Source organism: Numenius arquata, chromosome Z (genome assembly GCF_964106895.1).
Source record: "Numenius arquata chromosome Z, bNumArq3.hap1.1, whole genome shotgun sequence".
Classification (NCBI taxonomy): domain Eukaryota; kingdom Metazoa; phylum Chordata; class Aves; order Charadriiformes; family Scolopacidae; genus Numenius; species Numenius arquata.
Genome location: NC_133616.1, coordinates 2657469 through 2677613, shown reverse-complemented (window position 1 = coordinate 2677613; position 20145 = coordinate 2657469). Strand labels below are relative to the sequence as shown.

The 20145-nt window shown below is 49.3% G+C and overlaps 1 protein-coding gene across 1 annotated transcript in view; it reads right to left on the bottom strand.

Annotated features, from left to right (window-relative positions):
- LOC141477185 (unconventional myosin-Vb-like) overlaps nucleotides 1–20145 on the bottom strand; it is a 170368-nt gene that overhangs the window by 94845 nt on the left and 55378 nt on the right. Inside the window, exons 5-10 of the mRNA XM_074166272.1 lie at nucleotides 16599–16755; nucleotides 13697–13840; nucleotides 12469–12550; nucleotides 8582–8689; nucleotides 5602–5711; nucleotides 3769–4034 (exon numbers count right to left, since the gene is read on the bottom strand). Coding sequence (XP_074022373.1) covers nucleotides 3769–4034; nucleotides 5602–5711; nucleotides 8582–8689; nucleotides 12469–12550; nucleotides 13697–13840; nucleotides 16599–16755 — 867 coding nt within the window. The remainder of the gene's footprint in view (nucleotides 1–3768; nucleotides 4035–5601; nucleotides 5712–8581; nucleotides 8690–12468; nucleotides 12551–13696; nucleotides 13841–16598; nucleotides 16756–20145) is intronic.

Below are 20145 nucleotides of genomic sequence, written 5' to 3'. Positions count from 1 at the left end.
TAAAAGAGACAAGGTGGTATTTTTAATGTAATTCAATAGAGCAGAAAAAGGTGGTGTTAAATTTGTAATTACAGCCTCTGTATTGCATCCCTGATAGCGCAAAAATTAGATGCACGTGAGCAAGCGATTTCTGGGAAGGCAGAGGGAGAAACGGTGCTTTCAACTCCAATTCCATCACGTTCAAGACCAGGTTGGACGGGGCTTTGAGCAACCTGCTCTAGTGGAAGGTGTCCCTGCCCAGGGTAGGGGGGTTGGAACTCAATGATCTTTAAGGTCCCTTCCAACCCAACCCATTCTATGATTTCTTAGAGGGAGTTTGGTGTTGGTCTTGGCGATCCCCCTCCTGACCAAAGGTCCCCTCGCCCAAACATCACCCTACCTCCTCCACGGGCCACCGGCCAACTCCAAACCAAAAAAAAAAAACTGGCTTCCTAATCACAGTTAGAAAAGAAAAAATACCTAGTTTTAATAACACAAACTACCGTCAAGCAGCAGAAAGCCAGCAGAGCCCCCAGGGCGGTCGGGGCTGAAGGACTCAGAGCCCGGAGACAGGTAGAGGGACCTGGGTTTGCTCTTAAAAATGGACATTTTTCAGCTACCACGGGAAATTATGTTATTTCTATTTCTATTTTTATGGCACGTTTGGAGGAGAGAGGAAAAAAAAAAAAAAAAAAAGTCTTTGACACACGACTGTAAAGATTAAAACTAAGGGAAGAAGTGGCAAAGCTCCCTGTGCTTAACGAATAAGCTGCCGTAACGATAAATGAGCGGCGAAATAATTGCTCGGGTAATGGGTGCCGTAGGAGCTGACAGAAGAGTCTTTAAGCACTAAACAAATGAAGCCTTTTTTGCATTTCCTCCACAAAATCAGTATTTCTAGTGTTTTCTGAGGACTCCCCTGGCTGTTTTCCACGTGACGCGGCTATTCCCCAGGTATTGCCAGGTGGTAATGCCCTCACCACAGAAAATGCCTCAGCCCTAAGGAACAGGAAAATGAAAAATGGGGAAAAGGAGCCACTTTTGTGCTTTTATCGGTCCCACAGCCCTCGAGGAAACCCAGGACCAGCTCCCTCTCTGCCTGTCCCCGGGCTGGCATTGTCCCAAAGCCGGTGCAGCCCACGCCGAGCAGATGATGCTCAATCCCTCCTCGTCTCAGGAATTCAGCTTTGCAATCTTTAGTTCAACAAAATCCGGCATCTGGGACAAAAGAATGTTTATATTAAACACGTGGCCAGAGCCTCAGTGATGAACGTGTCCTGGAAGAGCTCCTGATGTGCTTGATCTTGGTTGCATGGCCATCACACCAAGCAGATCAGGGCCTTCAGCTCTTGCACCTGAAGGGTCTCCTCCTTGGAAACACCAACTCCTGCAGGTTCGCGATAGGAGCAACGGGGCAAGAAAAGATTTAATTAAAACGGTGATGGAGAGGCACGGTGAGCTGGGTGGAAAACCACAACGAGAGCAGGGGTACGAGAGGAAAAGATATCGGAGTGGAGACTCTTTTTCTGCTTCAGAGACACCAGCTGTGATTTATGAACCCCCTCAGCAAGTGCAATCCGAGGGCAAAGCAGCTGTACCACATCAACTCCAAGGGAGATTTCACCAAGTCACTAATTAAGAGACTCTGCCAGCGTGATTTGCTAATTTACAGAGCAGTTTGGGCACCGGCTCCGCACGTGTCCTCGCCAGGAGGTCCTGGCTCTTCTGCTGTATGACTGGGATCTCCTAAATCCGCTGCAGCACCAGGGTTACTACTAAAATATTTAAAGTTCATAAATAAGTCCAGCGTACAGCTGGCCGCCTGGGTGTCCACACTTCCCTTCATATGGCAAACGGAGGAAAAACAAGCCATTTCCAAGTCCAGGAACGCCACAGGAATCAACTCCTGGGATGGACTGCAGTATTGCCACTACAGCAATCGAGGCATCTTCAATAAATACATGAAGGTTTTTAATCCTGCACCCTCTCACCCCAATATTAATGGAAAATAAAAGATGTGGGGTCAAGCATTGGAGAATTAGGAGACCCACAGCCTCTGCACCCTCAGTTTGGATCCCGTCCCTAGAAAATCCCACCCCTGGGGACATTCCTCCTCGAGGAGGGTGGGGACAGAGGTGCCCTCGGGATGTCAGGGACGCGCGGTGGAGGCTGGGAGCAGGCTCCCTGCCTTAGGACCTTAATCCCCCTCCTAGAGGAAAAGGAAAAACAACAGACATTTAGGGAAAAAAACAATTCCAGTATTTGGTAGAACGTGTTAAAACTCCCAAATAACCTGAGTTTGGGAAACTAAATCACTTTCAAGGCTTTCAATCACTTTTTTTTCCGGCTGCCAGCACCCAAAGCCCCTGTGTTGTTAATTACTCGGGATTTAGACAAAAATATTCCCTTCTGAAAGAAGATGGGACTCTCACACGAGTGTCATGGCCCAGAGTGTGCGCACCCTTCCCCTGCAAATCCGCCTTTTTCGATAGGACCTGCAGGTCCCCAGTGAAAAAAAAAAAAACAAAACAACACCCTGCGGTGACACCAGAGCTGTAAAAGCATCAGCTGTCCCACGCGCTGGACGTGACGCACAGGAGACCTGAGGCCAAGGCAGGTTTTTCTTCCACACTAACAGGTTTTCAAGCTCAGTTTAATCTTTCATGAGCGTTATCCTCAAGTCTCTTTTGATTCAGACTGCTGAAAAAAAGGCGTCTGATTTTGTAACTCGGGCGGTCCAGCTTCCTGCGCTGACCCGCTATCGCCCCCAAAGCTCCACCCCGAAGCTTTATTTATCATATTCCAGCCCGCAGAAATCTCTATTTCTAGGGATGCCGATGGGAAACAGCTTTTCCATCTCATACAGTCTCCCAACCAGACTGTGCCAATCCAAGCTGATGATTTAAGATCCCAGTAACCGTGCAGGTCTTATAACCATAAAAGCTTTCTGCAGCTGACCCAGAACCGCTTGGGCAGGATATCGTTCTGAACTTCAGGTTCACTTAGATCTGACAGATTCTTGTTCTTTTGCCTGGGAGAGTTTGTAAACATGAGATCTCAAGATCAAAAAATACATCTTCTCAAATTAATCCCTCCTGAGGCTGCGCATTTATGGTGATGGTAATTTTGGTAGGTAAAGTGTGGCAGCACTAAGCCAATAGACCAGCATGAATACAATCATAGAATCATAGAATGGTTTGGGTTGGAAGGAACCTTAAAGATCATCCAGTTCCAACCCCCTGCCCTGGGCAGGGACACCTCCCACCAGACCAGGTTGCTCCAAGCCCCCTCCAAACTGGCCTTGAACCCCTCCAGGGATGGGGCAGCCACAGCTTCTCTGGGCAACCTGGGCCAGGCTCTCACCACCCTCACAGCAAAGAAGTTCTTCCCCACATCTCATCTCAGTCTCCCCTCTTTCGGTTTAAAACCCTTCCCCCTCGTCCTACGGCTCCACTCCCTGATCAAGAGTCCCTCCCCAGCTTTCCTGGAGCCCCTTGAGGGACTGGAAGGGGCTCTAAGGTCTCCCGGGAGTCTTCTCCAGGCTGAACAACCCTAACTCTCTCAGCCTGTCCTCACAGCAGGGAGGCTCCAGCCCTTGGAGTGTCTTCGTGGCATCCTCTGGAACTGCTCCAACAGGGCCATGTCCTTCCTGTGCTGAGGACTCTTTTGCAACCTTTTCTATTATTCCCATCCCCTGCCACAAGCCAAGGTCAAGCGTTCACGGCCGCAAGGGCGAGACAAATCAGAAAGGACTAATTAAACACCCTCAAAAGCAGAAAGCGTGCCTACCCGTAGATATCGAGCACGCCGATGAAGGAGTGCTGCTTGACGGTGGTGTGCAGGGCCTTGTTGATGTGCTGCACGATCCAGTTGAAGAGCTGGGCGTAGATGTGCTTGGCCAGGGCGTTCCTGGCGTTCACCACTTGCTGCACGGACATGTTCTTCACGTAGGTCTCGGCCGTGGTGATGAGCTTGCGATGGCAAAGCCAGTGCTGCATTTGGCTGTGCTCCACGCCCAGCAAGCCGCAGAAGTTGTTCAAGTGCTCGTCCTCGCTCTGTGGGGGGGGGGACAGGACAAGAAGCAAAGTCAGCAGGTCGGTGACACTCCAAAATTAAAGAGTTTTAACAAGAAACGAGCAGCATTTCATGCCCATCTAGGGAAATACTGTGTATCTCTGTGGTTGAGAGGAAATAGAGGAGCGACGAGCACTCATCCAGTTGCTCTAATCTTCATGGACATGGATGAAAGGGAGCTCTAAATGGCGGTACACCCTACGGTTGTCCTCTGCTCTGACTATCCTTAAGGTCTTAGACTCGATAAAGAGCAGATTTCCATGGTGAACCACCAAGAGGAAAGAGCCCCTCTGCGCTTTAACTCCTCCTCGAGCTGCAACTTCACGCTCCTTCAGTACAACCTTGATTAAGCCTCAAGTTAAAGCTTAGGATACACCTTTTACAAACTAACTCCGTTTTGCGCAACAAAAATTGGAAAAATGGGCATTACCAGAAGGGCTTGTGTTTTGCATAATCAATAAAACGAAAGGGGAACTTCGTTTCCTCGAGGGCATCGTTATTTTTTCCTCCTCAAACTAAGGCAAGGGAGCTGTGGGTCTCTATTACACTAAGACAGCGGGCACTTATTTTGGAGAACAAGAAATCAATTTTCCTTTCCTCTGTGTAATAATACGTATCTAAAGGAAATAATTTATTTCCAGTTAAATACGTGCTTGTATAGAAGCCGGATGGGTTTGGGGAGGGAGAGAAAAACACATTTTAAAAGCCCTCTGGGATGTTTTTTTGCTCCAATACCTTTTTGCCCATGGATTCGAAGTCGGAACAGGATTAACTGAATACCATGCAATTAGATCTGAAGGTAATTAAAAAACACGAACTCCGTTACAGAGCTCAATGTCGTCGGAGCAGACCACTTTTACCTATCCGTGTCGCCAAATACCAAGCAAATTACCCCCAGCATCCAACTAATTGCACATCGCGTTATCTCAAGGGTACCACTGAAAGTGTGTGCAGAACCCATTTTAATATTTTAATTAGGAACAAACAACCCGGTCTGGGATACAGTGATAATTGACAGGACATTATTTTCCATATAATCACTTTTTTTCCCCCCCCGAACTAACACAGGAAGAGAAAAAACACCCCTAAGGCACCTTTAGTCTTATTTATTCTTGTTAATTAACGGCGGGGTGCTCGTTTGGATACGGGATGGCCGCATTACAGGCAGCAGCTTCACGGCTTTGCCTGTAGCAAAGCGGTTGTAGAAGCATCACACCTTCTGCTGGTGGGAGTCACCGTTTCCCCAACAATCTGTGCACCGAGTCTTTTAAGAAAGCAGAAGAGTTAAAGATGGGTTGGGACTTAAGGTGGAAAAAGGACCTTTGAATCGTCTCGCTTACGGGCTGGTTAGAGAGGATAAATAATTTTTTCTTCCAGGAAAAAGAAAACAACCAGGAAATTAGGAGGTGTTTTAAAAACAAATCAAAGAAAACCAGGAGGAAAAGGGCTTTCTACCAAAGGATGCTGCTGCGAAGCTCAACCCACCCAATGTGACCCGATTTATGAGCGTAAAAAGGTCCCCCCCTCCATGTCCCACGCGCGACCTACCGATACGCTACAGGCATCGCCGTCGCGTTCCCCTTGGATTTCCAAGTTCCCCAGGTGCAGAATGGCAGCAATTATCCTAAAAATGGCCATCTGATGAGATTCCTTCACTCCTACGGGAACAATTGACAGCTGATTTTTCGCAACAGAAAACCAATTGCAATTCACAGTTTGTTGGAAAACGCTGGCGGCATTTGATTTCCATCCCGGGGCTGTTGGTTTTCAAAATTATCCGACCTCTCCCAATAAACTCATCAAGGATGCTAATCCCTCATGATCAAAGGGGATCAGAGCTATAGGGGGCTCTGCGGCTTTTGTAGAAACAAAGAGGTGCTTCTCTGCCACCGTAGGGACAGCGAGATCTCACTGACAACCGAAACACAGAAATGACAACTTCTTGCCGGCGTCCCACAACCAGAAGAGAAAATTAAAAGCCATGGACGTGACGTAGAGGCACGACGCCTCCAGACTGGTGCTACAGCCAGTCACCAGGGAGGTGACGCGAAGCTCTGCATTGCCATCCCCGGTATCTCAACAGGAGCTACGTGTTGTGGGTCTTCGCTGGGGGTTGTAAGATTTGGTGGACAGCCGGCTTAACATGAGCCAGCAGTGTGCCCAGGTGGCCAAGAAGGCCACCAGCATCCTGGCCTGTGTCAGGAACAGCGTGGCCAGCAGGACCAGGGCAGTGATGGTGCCTCTGGACTGGGCACTGGTGAGGCCCCACCTCGAGTGCTGTGTTCAGTTCTGGGCCCCTCACTCCAGGAAGGACATGGAGCTGCTGGAGCGTGTCCAGAGGAGAGCCACCAAGCTGGTGAGGGGTCTAGAGAACAAGTCATACGAGGAGAGGCTGAGGGAACTGGGCATGTTTAGTTTGGAGAAGAGGAGGCTGAGGGGAGACCTCATTGCCCTCTACAACTCCCTGAAAGGAGGGTGTAGAGAGGTGGGTGTCGGCCTCTTCTCCCAAGGGAATAATGACAGGAGCAGAGGAGATGGTCTGAAGTTGGGGCAGGGGAGGTTTAGATTAGATATTAGGAAGAATGACTTTCCTGAGAGGGTGGTCAGGCACTGGAACAGCCTGCCCAGGGAGGTGGTGGAGTCGCCATCCCTGGAGGTATTGAAGAAACGTGTTGACGTGGCACTTCAGGGCATGCTCTAGTGCCCGAGATTGTTGGGTTGTGTCTGTTTGGGGGTGTGTGTAGTGTGTGGTTGTGGGTGTTTGTTTTGTTTTGGTGTTTGGTGTTCTGGGTGGTTGTGGGGTTTTTTTGGTTTTGGGGGTTTTTTTGGTGTTTTTTTTTTGGTGGTTGGACTCGATGATCTCAAAGGTCCCTTCCAACCAAGAATATTCTGTGATTCTGTGGTATTATTGCTTTATGTATTTTTCCGGCAGGCTTTTGCCGGCATTCCCAGCAGGAGCTTGGCTCAGCAGCAAGCTCTCACACAGCTTTCTTGCCACATCTTGCATTTTTTACATCCCAACCGGGCTTTCTGTTCCCCTTTTGTGTTCAGTGCCGGTGTCCTAATTATCTACCCAAGGTCTGAGACATCACCTGCTGGTTTTTGAATTACCAAGAGCTTCCCTTTCTCTCTCTCTCTCTCTCCCCCTCTCGGGACTTTTCTGTTATCAGCGCAGTGAGAAGCGTTTCAAGGTTACTAAAAGGAGCAACGCTCTGCTGTTACTTGGCACTCTTAATTGGAGTTAAGCCCGGCCAGGGCGGGGATTTGCAGATAAATCTGACTTCTCCTTGGTTACACGTAAAAAAAAGGCAAGACTAGAAAGCGTAGCAGCAATTTCACCAGGCCCTGAAGAGAAGCAGAGAGAGCCGAGAAACACCGAAGGAAAATGAGGAAAGGCCGAGCTAGAAGAAGAATGGGAAGAGCAGGAAAAATTGGCAGCGGAGGAAAATGCTCGTGCAGTGCTTCACAGGGACCAGCAAGGACACACGGGTCCCTTTGGGGACACAGAGAGGAGGACCAAAGTGAGACCGCAGGTGGAAGAGGGTCCTCTGGGGATTACAGTCCCGTGGGCAACCTTGAAGCAACCAGAGGCATCATATTTTTTGGAGCAGTTAACAGCTAGAAGTCACAACAGCTGGACAAGAGGAGGGTAAAACCAAGATCCCGCTGTCACCCCGAAAAGAAAAAGAGATGGAGCCCATTTAAAACACAAAAAGGACAAATGTGGGGGAAATAACTCGCAGTTATAAGGTTTGAAATGAGTCCTCAAGCTCGCTGCCAGCGCAGCGGCTGCGCTACAGCTGCTCGGGGGGATTTCACAGCTGGCTGCAAACATCACGAGCTCCTCTCCCAAGAGATGAACCGCACCGGAAAAGCACCGAGACTTAAGAGGGTTTCAAAACTCGGCTTCAGATAAATATTAATAAACTCTGGGAAAGTTTTCCCCTGCAAAAAATTGGTTTTCCTATCAAATAGTCTCTGCCGCGGGCAGGATACGGCGCCGCGTAACCAGAGCGTGGTTGTTGCAGTGTAGATTTTTGCAGCTGGCGATGCAAACGCGGGCTCGGCACTGCAGGGAGGTACTCAGCTAATTATCCCCAGTAATTAGCTACTCGGTACAATACTGTGACGGTCCGAGAAGTGACATCAACCTCAACCCAAATACAGATTGAACTGTAGAGTAATAGCTCTTTTCCTGCTTGGAAATAGGGGAAGAAAATAGCAAGTGGAAGCTGCAGCAGAGCTTTGACTCCCGGATGGTTTATTTTGGTTTCTCTTAAATTCAGTGTCCTCTTCTCTTAAATTCAATGTCCTTTTCCATTTCACTGCTGCTTCGCAGGGAGCTGTAAGAAACCCCTTCTGAAGCTCATACTAAAGAACAAGGCAAAGCCAACTAGGTCACAGGAAGATGGATTTATACCTCTTAGTGTTAAAGGAGAGTCATATAATTCAGGCAAAATACTTAAAAAAAACCCACATTTGCAAAAGACTTCTGGTTGGGAAGCCTCCGAGAAGAGCAAGCCCTTACCAAGCAGGGTGAAGGCGTGCCTGGTTTTCTCGAAGTCATCAGCATCGTCCACGCCGTCAATAGACGTGTCACCACCCTGAGAAGTGTAGAAAAAGTCTTCGGCACATGCTAGAAGAGAAGAAACACAAGAATGGCATCAGCAACCAGTAGCTTTCCATATCGTGTACTGGGATGCTCCCTGTCCCCCATCCTGTCCGTCCCCGAAGCGCACCCGCCTCCTTTTAACTATGGTTTCCTCGGAAATGGATGAAGTACAACCTTGATAAATCAGTGCAACTAATTCTTGCAGTGATGAAGCCCCTTCCTCGTGCAAACCAAGTTCAAACAGAGCAGAGCTGTGGTATGTTTGGGCTTCGAATAACTGCTCTATCGCACAGGTGCATAGAATCACAGAATGGTTCAGGTTGGGAGGGAACTTAAAGACCATCCAGTTCCAACCCCCTGCCCTGGGCAGGGACACCTCCCACCAGACCAGGTTGCTCAAAGCCCCATCCAACCTGGCCTTGAACCCCTCCAGGGATGGGGCAGACACATCTTCTCAGGGCAACCTGGGCCAGGGTCTCACCACCCTCACAGCAAAGAAGTTCTTCCCCAGATCTCATCTCAGTCTCCCCTCTTCCAGTGTCAAACCCTTCCCCCTCGTCCTATGGCTCCCCTCCCTGATCAAGAGTCCCTCCCCAGCTTTCCTGGAGCCCCTTGAGGGACTGGAACAGAATGGACCTGTTGGAACGGGTCCAGCGGAGGGCCACAAAGATGATCAGAGGGATTGAGCACCTCCCCTATGAAAAAAAGCTGAGAGAGCTGGGGTTGTTCAGAGAAGGCTCCGGCGAGACCTCAGAGCAGCCTTCCAATATCTGAAGGGAGCCTACAGGAGAGCCGGAGAGGGACTCTTTGTCAGGAAGTGTAGTGACAGGACAAGGGGTGATGGTTTTAAATTGGCAGAGGGGAGATTTAGATTAGATATTGGGAAGAAATTCTTTACTGTGAGGGTGGTGAGGCACTGGAACAGGTTGCCCACGGAAGTTGTGGATGCCCCATCCCTGGAAGTGTTTAAGGCCAGGCTGGATGGGGCTTTGAGCAACCTGCTCTAGTGGAAGTGTCCCTGCTCATGGCAGGGGGGTTGGAACTGGATGATCTTTAAGGTCCCTTCCAACTCTAACCATTCTATGATTCTATGGAAGGGGCTCTAAGATCTCCCCGGAGCCTTCTCTTCTCCAGGCTGAACTGCCCCCAACTCTCTCAGCCTGTCCTCACAGCAGATAGGCTCCAGCCCTTGGAGCATCTCCGTGGCCTCCTCTGGCCCCGTTCCAACAGTCCTTCCTGTGCTGAGGCATCCAGAGCTGGACACAACGTATTACTTCAAATACTGAGGTTACAACTTTGATTTTTTTTAAATCCTGTTTTACCCAGGACCCGTTCAGACACTGTAACACCTTTCCCTAAACCTGAGGAGCAAAGGGAATGGAGAAACGCCCGCAGTGCCAGCATGACACCATTTCAGCACCTGTGCTTTAGCAAAATTCTTTCAGGATGACGCAAAGCTAAATCCTATGGCGAGGCGTTTTAAATGCAGATACAACAAGAAGAGACCGCGGGATTTAGATCTGCTTTAAAAAAGCTTCACGTGCAATCACCCTTCCTTAAAACAAGGGCTTATTTGAGGCCAAAACCTGAGTCACAGAATGATATGGGGTTAGAAGGGACCTCTGGAGATCATCTAGTCCAACCCCCCTGCCAAAGCAGAGCAGTCACCCAGAGCAGTTGGACAGGAACCCATCCAGGTGGGTTTTGAATGTCTCCAGAGAAGGAGACTCCACCACCTCTCTGGACAGCCTCTTCCAGGGCTCTGCCACCCTCACAAGAAAGAAGTTCCTCCTCAGTCCTGGAAATAAGGGAGCAGGCTTGGCCCTGGGGAGGGCTGGAGGAGCCCAGGAGGTGGATGGCCTCCCCATCCCACCCAGAATCTCTTCTCAGCTTCAACTCATTTCAAACCGGGAAGGAGGGACTCGCCAAGAAAAGCTCAGAAAGATCATTAAACGCTCACATATTTCCTGATGTATCGTGAAAATAATGAGAAAAGCAGCCTACTGCGCGTTCCCCGTCACCCTGCTGGTAACCTTTAAAATCACTGCAATCTGCACTTCTTTTTTGACTCACATTGCCACCAGAAGGTCCCCAGCCCTTCCCAGCCCTCCCACGGGCTTTTGCATTAGCTGTACTTCCAGGCTGTAAAAAAAACATTTAATTCTTTACGTCCTACAAAAGCCTGGGAGCGGGAGGTTTCGGTAACACTGCTTGTTGCCGGAGCAGCAGGAATAAGGGGCAGAAACCACTGTTTGGGGTCAGAGAGATGATGTCCATCCCGGTCCCCCCACCCAGCACAACCGGATGGAGCACATGGCATTAACGGCTTGATATTGTCACGTGTCACCCGGCAAGACACAGCCAGGGCTCTCAGGGGTTGATAGGACGGGGACATCAGCCTCCAATTTTAACCATCCCCATTGGGATCTGCTTCTGCCTGAAGTCTTCTCTGTTATAACCGATTCCAATATTTATATTTCAAGGTATAAAATGATTTTAATAGCACAGAAACCCTTTGATTCACCGCAATTTACTTTCTACTTTAAAAATCAAACCTTTAGGATTGCTCTCCCTGAAAAACCAGCACTAACTGGTTTGCTCCGTTTGGGCTCACGTCAGTTGAGAGACTCTTTGCTTTCCAGCTTTTTGTGATATAGAAGAAAGTAACAACGATTCTTTGCACGTGCAAGACCCAAAGGAAAAGCAACAGCTCCGGCTTTTGATATGGAAAAATATACATCCTGCTCTCTGTCTAATAAAAAATGGATTTTTACATCAGGATACTCCTTGTTTTGTATGAGCCTTGGGAAGGAAAGGTTGACAGGCAGGTAAGGTGCATCTCACACGAGGAAATAAGTGAGTTTTGGCTAGTCATCTTGAGATACGGGCTAGTAAATCTGACGCAGAGTTGGTAATGAAAAAACCCCTCGAAAGAAAGAGAAATAAGTGGAGAGTTGGGCAGAGGGGAACCTGGTGAAATTCAACAAGGGCAAGGGTACGGTCCTGCAACTGGGGAGGAATAACCCCCTGCACCAGGTGACCTGCTGGAGAGCAGCTCTGAGAAAAAACACCTGGGAGTCCTGGTGGACAACAGGATGACCATGCGCCAGCAATGTGCCCTTGTGGCCAAGAAGACCAATGGCATCCTGGGGGGCATCAGGAAGAGTGTGACCAGCAGGTGGAGGGAGGTCATCCTCCCACTCTGCTCTGCCCTGGGGAGGCCACAGCTGGAGCACTGGGTCCAGTTCCGGGCTTCCCAGTTCAAGAAGGACAGGCAACTGCTGGAGAGGGTACGGCAGAGGGCTACAAAGATGATGAGGGGCCTAGAACATCTCTCTGATGAGGAAAGGCTGAGGGACTTGGGTCTTTTGAGTCTGGAGAAGAGAAGCCTGAGGGGGGATCTGATCAAGGCCTATAAATACTTCAAGGGTGGGTGTCAGGAGGATGGGGCCAGTCTTTTTTCAGTGGTGCCCAGGGACAGGACAAGAGGGAACGGGCACAAACTGGAACACAAGAAGTTCCATCTAAACAACAGGAGGAACTTCTTTCCAACTTGTAATGCATCTGTGGAGTTAACCACTGACGGCCAATCTAAAAAGATAACGGACTCGAAGGTGCCACATCCCTGGAGATGGCACAAGCAAACCTTCTCCACTGCGGGGAGGAAGCACTTCAAGCTCATCTCCACTGAACAGGAACACGCAATCTGATCGATGACCTGCATTTCTAATCCTACCACATTCTCCTGTTGCCATCACACTCAGGCAGCCATGACCAGCAAGCAAGGAGGTGAAAGTACTTACTTAGTCCAAGTTCTTTGAATTCTGGAAGACTCGCCGAGGCACAAAGCTGATAGAAGATGTGGTAATTGCGTTCGTCCTCTGCCTACAAGGGAAAATGGCAAGTTAATAAAGGCAGGAAGAGGTTACACCAGTGCTCGCATCCTCAGCCTGAATCCACCCTGAACTCCTCTCCAGTTTCCCATCATCAAGATCTCCTCTGTGCCACCAAGAAGGCTGGAGTCGCTCTGTTGTAAGGACAGGATGAGAGAGTTGGGGGGGTTCAGCCTGGAGAAGAGAAGGCTCCGGGGAGACCTTACAGCCCCTTCCAGTCCCTCAAGGGGCTCCAGGAAAGCTGGGGAGGGACTCTTGATCAGGAGGGGAGCCATAGGACGAGGGGGAAGGGTTTGACACTGAAAGAGGGGAGACTGAGATGAGATGTGGGGAAGAACTTCTTTGCTGTGAGGGTGGTGAGACCCTGGCCCAGGTTGCCCAAAGAAGCTGTGGCTGCCCCATCCCTGGAGGTGTTCAAGGCCAGGTTGGACGGGGCTTGGAGCAACGTGGTCTGGTGGGAGGTGTCCCTGCCCAGGGCAGGGGGTTGGAACTCAATCATCTTTATGGTCCCTTCCAACTCTAACCATTATATGATCAAGCACTGGACAAGTGGTTGAGTCACCATTGAAGTGGTGGAGTCACCTGGAGGTATTTAAAAGCTGGGCAGACATAGTGATGAGAAACATGGGTTAGTGATGGGTTTTGTCAGTGTTGGGTTGACGGTTGGACTCGATGATCTGAAAGGTCCCTTCCAACCTGGACAATTCTATGATTCTATAATCTTCAAAACAAAAGACTGCTGCCTGCACTTTATTCTTCCTGGTTTTTATAAGAGTTAGTAAAAATTTCAGCAGCTGCCCAGAGAAATGCTTTCCATCCCTGCCCAGCAGCCAGGCGCGGAGCAGCGGTCTCTCCTCGGGGCTCCAATTTCAGGCATGGAGGGGACAATCAAGGGCCAATCAATGACTCTCCCAGGTACATATTCCTCCAGAATGAGGTGACCAGGTTGGGATTATCAAGAACAACTGCAAAAGACTGATCCTGAAAGACACATCTGGAAGCCGTGTCCACCAGGAAAGCTACTTTTAAAGTAATTTTTTTAATCCAAAGAGAAGATCCAGACTATTAAATTCCGGGAGTATAGCACCTAAAAGAAAGAAAAGAAGAAGAAAAAAAAAAAAAAAGCACAGCTCCTCACCTGGAACACGACTCGTGATTTTTCCAACAGATACGTCCTCATGTTGGCACCAATGATGTGGTATCTTTTATCAAAGCCGATCTGAATGTACTTCCCGAAGCGACTGCTGTTGTCATTCCTTGTTGTTTTAGCGTTTCCAATTGCCTGTGTACAAGAAAATTCAACATTAATTTTTACCTTAGTTTTTAAAATTTTTTAAACATTCAAATTTGTAATCAGATAAACAGCCATGGGAGGAGTTGAGGAAAACCCCCTCCCAGATGCAGAAGGCAGAGCAACGACGCGACTTTGGGGAAGACTCTTCGTTGAAAATGTGATGTCTCCTGAATTTTTATGGAAAAAAAAATCCATATAAACAGAAATGAGTATTTATACAGTAATTAGATCATCTACATCCCAACAGGCATAGCACTCCAGCTTTGTCTTGCAGGATGTCCCCACCTTTGTTCACAAACAGTCAACATTGGCAGCTTTCCTGGAGGAGACATGGGCAAAGAAGCCCTGGGAGAAGGAAGGACCTGGCTGCAATCCATCTCCAGATGGTTGGGCTTTGGTCCATGGATTCGGTGACATAGCCAAAGCCCCTCTGTGCCTCTCCAGTGCCTGCCTGTCACCTCCTTGGCGAGGAGAGAATCCAGCCCATGTGCAAACATCAAGGGTGCAAACATGGGAATCCATCAAGCAACCAAAGAAGAACTGGTGGTGATGAAAGAAGGCTGGAGAAAGTCATTATTCTTATTCATGGCTACCCCAGCCTTATTTTCGACCACCATTCTCCTGCCCTGAGATGAGGAGCCTCAAGCAAGCACAGGAGAAACAATGGAAGGGAATGAGCCCTTGTGAACCTCTCGAAGGGTGCAGGCAACCTCAGCAAGTCCTGACTGCTCCTTGCTCCATCCATCCACCACCAACCCAACCCCCCTGCTAACAAATGCTCCTCCTTCCACCAAAGCCCATTTATTTAGAATGATAGAATTGTCCAGGTTGGAAGGGACCTTTCAGATCATCGAGTCCAACCGTCAACCTAACACTTAAAAAGCCACCACTAACCCATGTCCCTCAGCACCACGTCTGCCCGGCTTTTAAATACCTCCAGGGATGGTGACTCCACCACTTCCCCGGGCAGCCTCTTCCAACACTTAATAACCCTTTTGTTATAATTTTTTTTCCTAATATCCACCCTAAACCTTCCCTGGCACAACTTGAGGCTGTTTCCTCTTGATCTATCACCTGTGACTTGGGAGAAGAGACCGACCTCCCCTGGCTACACCCTCCTTTCAGGAAGTTGGAGAGAGCAAGAAGGTCTCCCCGCAGCCTCCTTTTCTCCAGGCTGAGCCCCAGCTCCCTCAGCCGCTCCTCACAAGACTTGTGCTCCAGACCCCTCTACTCCTGTAGCACACCCTTCCCCATCGCTGACAGTGCTCCCAGACCCACAGCCCCCACTTCTCACCTCCAATCCACATGCCAGAGGCAGAGCACACACTCTCCATTTCTGCCCAGAGCCCAACACAGAATCCCAGAATGCTATGGGGTTGGAAGGGAACTCTGGAGATCATCTAGTCCAACCCCCTGCCAAAGCAGGGCCACCCACAGCAGGTCCCACAGGAACGGGTCCAGGGGGCTTTGAATGTCTCCAGAGAAGGAGACTCCACCACCTCTCTGGGCAGCCTCTTCCAGGGCTCTGACACCCTCACAGGAAAGAAGTTCCTCCTCATGTTTAGGTGGAACTTCCCATGTTCAAGTTTGTGCCCGTTCCCTCTTGTCCTGTCCCTGGGCACCACTGAAAAAAGACTGGCCCCATCCTCCTGACACCCACCCTTGAAGTATTTATAGGCCTTGATCAGATCCCCCCTCAGGCTTCTCTTCTCCAGACTAGAGACACCCCTCCTCTAGGGAAATAAAACGTTCCCAAACTGCTACACCAAACACTACAACTTGATATTTTACAATCCAGAATTACCGTCATCACCTTATCGTCAATTCCTTGTCTATAACGTAGACATACCTGTCCCAGGGATATACACCCCATCCATCAAACACGGAGCATCTCATTGCTAAGGGCTATTTCATGACACACGCATCCCTCTGCTCCATCATCACATTTAAACTTTGGGGTTTTTGCAAACCAGGCAGTTCTCTTTTACGGTTTTTTGCGTGGGCAACGTCCTCCTCTATTTCCAGTAACGACAGACAGGTTCCCCGGCCCCAGCACTGAGAAATTATATGCGGAACTGAACCACGGGCAAGCAAATTAGAGCAAAAAAATTATGGGGTCATATAAAAGAATAGCACGCGCTATGATTTTTCCCGGGATGCTTTTAAGTGTTCCCAGGTATTGCAGCTACATATCACAGAGGCACAGGAGAAGGAGGAAAAAAAAAACAAAACACCATGATGCTCACACTGTGACAGATCATCGAGTGTCACAGATCCCTGGGAGCTCCTGCCTTTAAAAGAAAAGTCCCACAAAAGTTCTGAACCCACTTTGGAAAAGCCCAAATCCTGGTCTTCGTTTTGCAAATGAAGGCACTCCGACTCCAGAATCTATTTGGAAAATGGGATTTAGGTACTCAAACCTTTATTTTCACCATCCGGTAAAGGAATTCTTTTCCTTCAGAGCACCGCTCAGGGTCTCCACTCTTGAGCCCCATCAAAGCCCAGTTCTTGGAGCCCTGGTGGGGATGCACGGACTCAGCTTCAAAACCATCAAACAGAGGAGCAACTGGGGTGGGTAAATGGAGGTTATCACCATATTTCTCTATTTTCAGACCACCTCGGGGCTGCTGTGTGGCTGCAAATCCAGTCTGGCTCACAAGTCCCTACGGCTCCCACTGTTTTTGTGGCTTCTGGAGAGAGGAAGTGATGACTTTAAGCAGGACGAAGGAAATTATGCAGTTTTTACCTCCATGATTGGGCTCGACGCGAGGACTTTGGCTTCAATGTTGGTCTCGCTGGCGGAACCACCCACGGTTGCAAAGAAGCGCATGGCGTATTTAGCAGAGACCGTCTTTCCAGCACCAGACTCCCCACTCACGATGATGGACTGGTTCTTCTCATCCCTGTTACAGAACAGAAGAAAAGCTTTTGTAAGTTAATCCAGTTTGTTCTCATCACACAACGATCCTCCGTCTTCATATGTCTCCATCTTCCTCACCTTGTTACCGCCTACATTATGGATGCTGGATTTATTCTGGATGCTACCAAATTAATGGTAAATAACACACAATTGTGATACATCTCAGCTAAAACGTAAAGGACACTATAAACATCTCCAGAACATCTCCAAGGGCTCGCAGAGACAGCGGGAGATGAACCCCTGCATGAACCCTGCTGCTTTCTTCACCCCTGGAGCACGCAGCCCAGTGTTGGGAACGGGGGTTGGACTAGATGGTCTCCAGAGGTCCCTTCCAACCCCTACAATTCTGTGACTTAATTCCCTATGCAATTATATGAATATCTGGCTAATTCTTTGACAACAATAATACAAAGCACGTCTCTGACATCAGATTCGCACCATCTAATCACCCCCAAATCCTGGGGTATTTCTGGGACCAAGGGGTAAGCAAAAGAGGATAAAGAGTTTAAAAGCAATTCCTGGTGGACATCACCAAGTAAAATTTGTTCAGCTCCCGGAGCTTTGCAAAACAAATAGTTTTCAAGAAGGATTCGTGCAATAACAGAAGGTTCAGGCAACCTTAACCTCTCCAAGCACTGTTAAATTTGCTTATAAAAGGATACAGGTGTTTCAGCACCAAGATAACAAAATTCAAGCAAATACACACCCAACCTTTTTATCTGCACGTATGAAAATATTTTGCAGGACGGGGAATTCTTGCACCGAGGGGCTGCCACAAACCCTTCTCCAGCCGTGGTGGGAGCAGCCTCTGATGCTCCATGCCCAGGTTGGTGCTGGGTCACCAGGAGCAGCTCTGATGTCACCAGAGCTAGCACAGACCACGAGACTTTGCATGGGAAAGTTGAGGGTGCATCTCCTGATGTAGCTTTTCAGCCTTGCACGGAGCACAAGACTCATCCAAATGCCTTTTTCTACTTGCAAAATTCATTATTCACACAAAAAACTTGCACCAGTCATCGTGGCTATATTGAAATACCCAGTCCTTCCCACCACGGATGATCCCACCACTAGATACATCCCAATAAATAATCAGTTTAACGCGCTTGAGCTGTGGCAGAGGAGAGCTAAGGCAATAAAAGGACTTTTTTTTTCAGGAGAACTACATCCCTCCAGGCAAAAATCTGCACTGGGATCCGCTCCCCAGGGCATCACCGTCACGTAGCAAACCCGGCACCGCTGCAATTTGGCTTTTGGGACTTTGGGATAGAGAGAGTTTTCACTGCAGGGTTTCATATAAGCTCCCAAAAAATATCAGAGCCATTGGGGTAAGCTGGAAGTATGTAATTGAGCGTGTTTTTTTAAATAAGATCAACTTAAAACTTCCCAAACTCTGCTCGGACTTCACGAATCACAGCCGAATGCAGCCACGCAAAATCCTATATAGGAATGAAAGAGTAAATTTATGCCTTGCAGTTCTCCTGACATCAGGAAATACCATAAAAATGCTTTTCAATTTAAGAGACTCAGTTTAGGTTTATACCAGCGAGAGATGAGAACCGAGGTTAAATGATTTGCCATAAACGACTCTTACACTCTCAAAAATACAAACGTGCTCAACCCCACACCGTTACTTTCCTCCACTGTGAGGTTTCGACATCTTAATTCCTTCTAGGCTCAAGATACTCGGTTTGGAGAAAAACCTCAGTCAAATCAAACATGTAGCACTTCGGTGCCAACCACAACTTTCTAACACTTCCAGAGGTGAGGAATTTCCAGCCGCGTTTATATTTTCCAGGGATCGATTCATGAAGTACATCTTAATCCATCCCCTGGCCAGCTCCATGGCTCTTCTGGGCATCCACCAGCTGGAAGGCAAGAAGAACCTCCAATCCCAGGCACAAATAGAGGTTGGGCGGAAAATGGCTGGAGAGCAGCCCTGAGGAGAAGGGCTTCGAGTTGTTGGTGGATGAGAAGCTCAACATGAGCCGGCAACGTGCGCTGGCAGCCCAGAAAGCCAACCGCATCCTGGGCTGCATCTCCAGCAGCGTGGCCAGCAGGGCCAGAGGGGAATTCTGTCCCTCTGCTCTGGGGAGACCCCCCTGCAATGCTGCCTCCAGCTCTGGGGCCACCAACAGCAGAAGGACATGGGCCTGTTGGAGCAGGGCCAGAGGAGGCCACGGAGGTGCTGCGAGGGCTGGAGCCCCTCTGCTGGGAGGACAGGCTGAGAGAGTTGGGGGGGTTCAGCCTGGAGAAGAGAAGGCTCCGGGGAGACCTTAGAGCCCCTTCCAGTCCCTAAAGGGGCTCCAGGAGAGATGGGGAGGGACTCTTGATCAGGAAGGGGAGCCATAGGACGAGGGGGAAGGGTTTGACACTGAAAGAGGGGAGACTGAGATGAGATCTGGGGAAGAACTTTGCTGTGAGGGTGGTGAGACCCTGGCCCAGGTTGCCCACAGAAGCTGTGGCTGCCCCATCCCTGGAGGGGTTCAAGGCCAGGTTGGAGGGGGCTTTGAGCAACGTGGTCTGGTGGGAGGTGTCCCTGCCCAGGGCAGGGGGTTGGGACTGGATGATCTTTAAGGTCCCTTCCAACCCAAACCATTCTATGATTCTACGATTCCATGATTCCAATCACTCCAGCTACCAGGCAGTTAATGCAGAAATACCGTCCGTGAACCGAACACAACCTCACCCAGGCAACCAAAAACCCAGAGCTCTCCTTCCTGGTGACTCAGCCCCGGTGGGGACAGCCTGCACATGTCACTCAGGACTCACTACGTCACGGCTGCATGCCCTCCACACATCTTGGCAAAGCTACTGTGACTCTCCTGCAGGCAGCCAGCTGGCAGGATGTGGGCACGGGGCTGCCAACGCTCCAATCTTGCACCTTTAGACCTCCACAGGTGTGTGACAAAGCTCTTTCTGTAGCACAAGCCACCCGACACACGAACCCAACGGAGAAAAACCAGTGCCAGCTCCAAAGTGAGGAAGGAAGACCAAGCACCAAAAATAGAAGGATGCTGGATAAACCCATAGCAGCGGTTCCCGGGACAGGTTGAGGGCAGTGATTTATCGCTGTTTATCTCCAGTTTAAGCTGGTGAGAAGTTTCACGTCTGCTTTGGTCATCTTCACGGACAACCACCTGTTGAGCTCCAGCAGCAAACGTCCAACGTCGGCCATCAGTAGGATGCAACACATAAAATTCATGTCAACTACAAAGGGGCAGACAAAGATTTTGGCATGGGCTGCGAGCACGGAGGAACAGAGTATCCCTCATCAGAGGTGAGGGAGAAGCAGAAGAAAGAGGAATGTCCTGGTTCCAGCAGGTGACAACCGAGATCTCTGCCAGGAAGGGCTGGCCCTGCAAAAGGAGCCCTA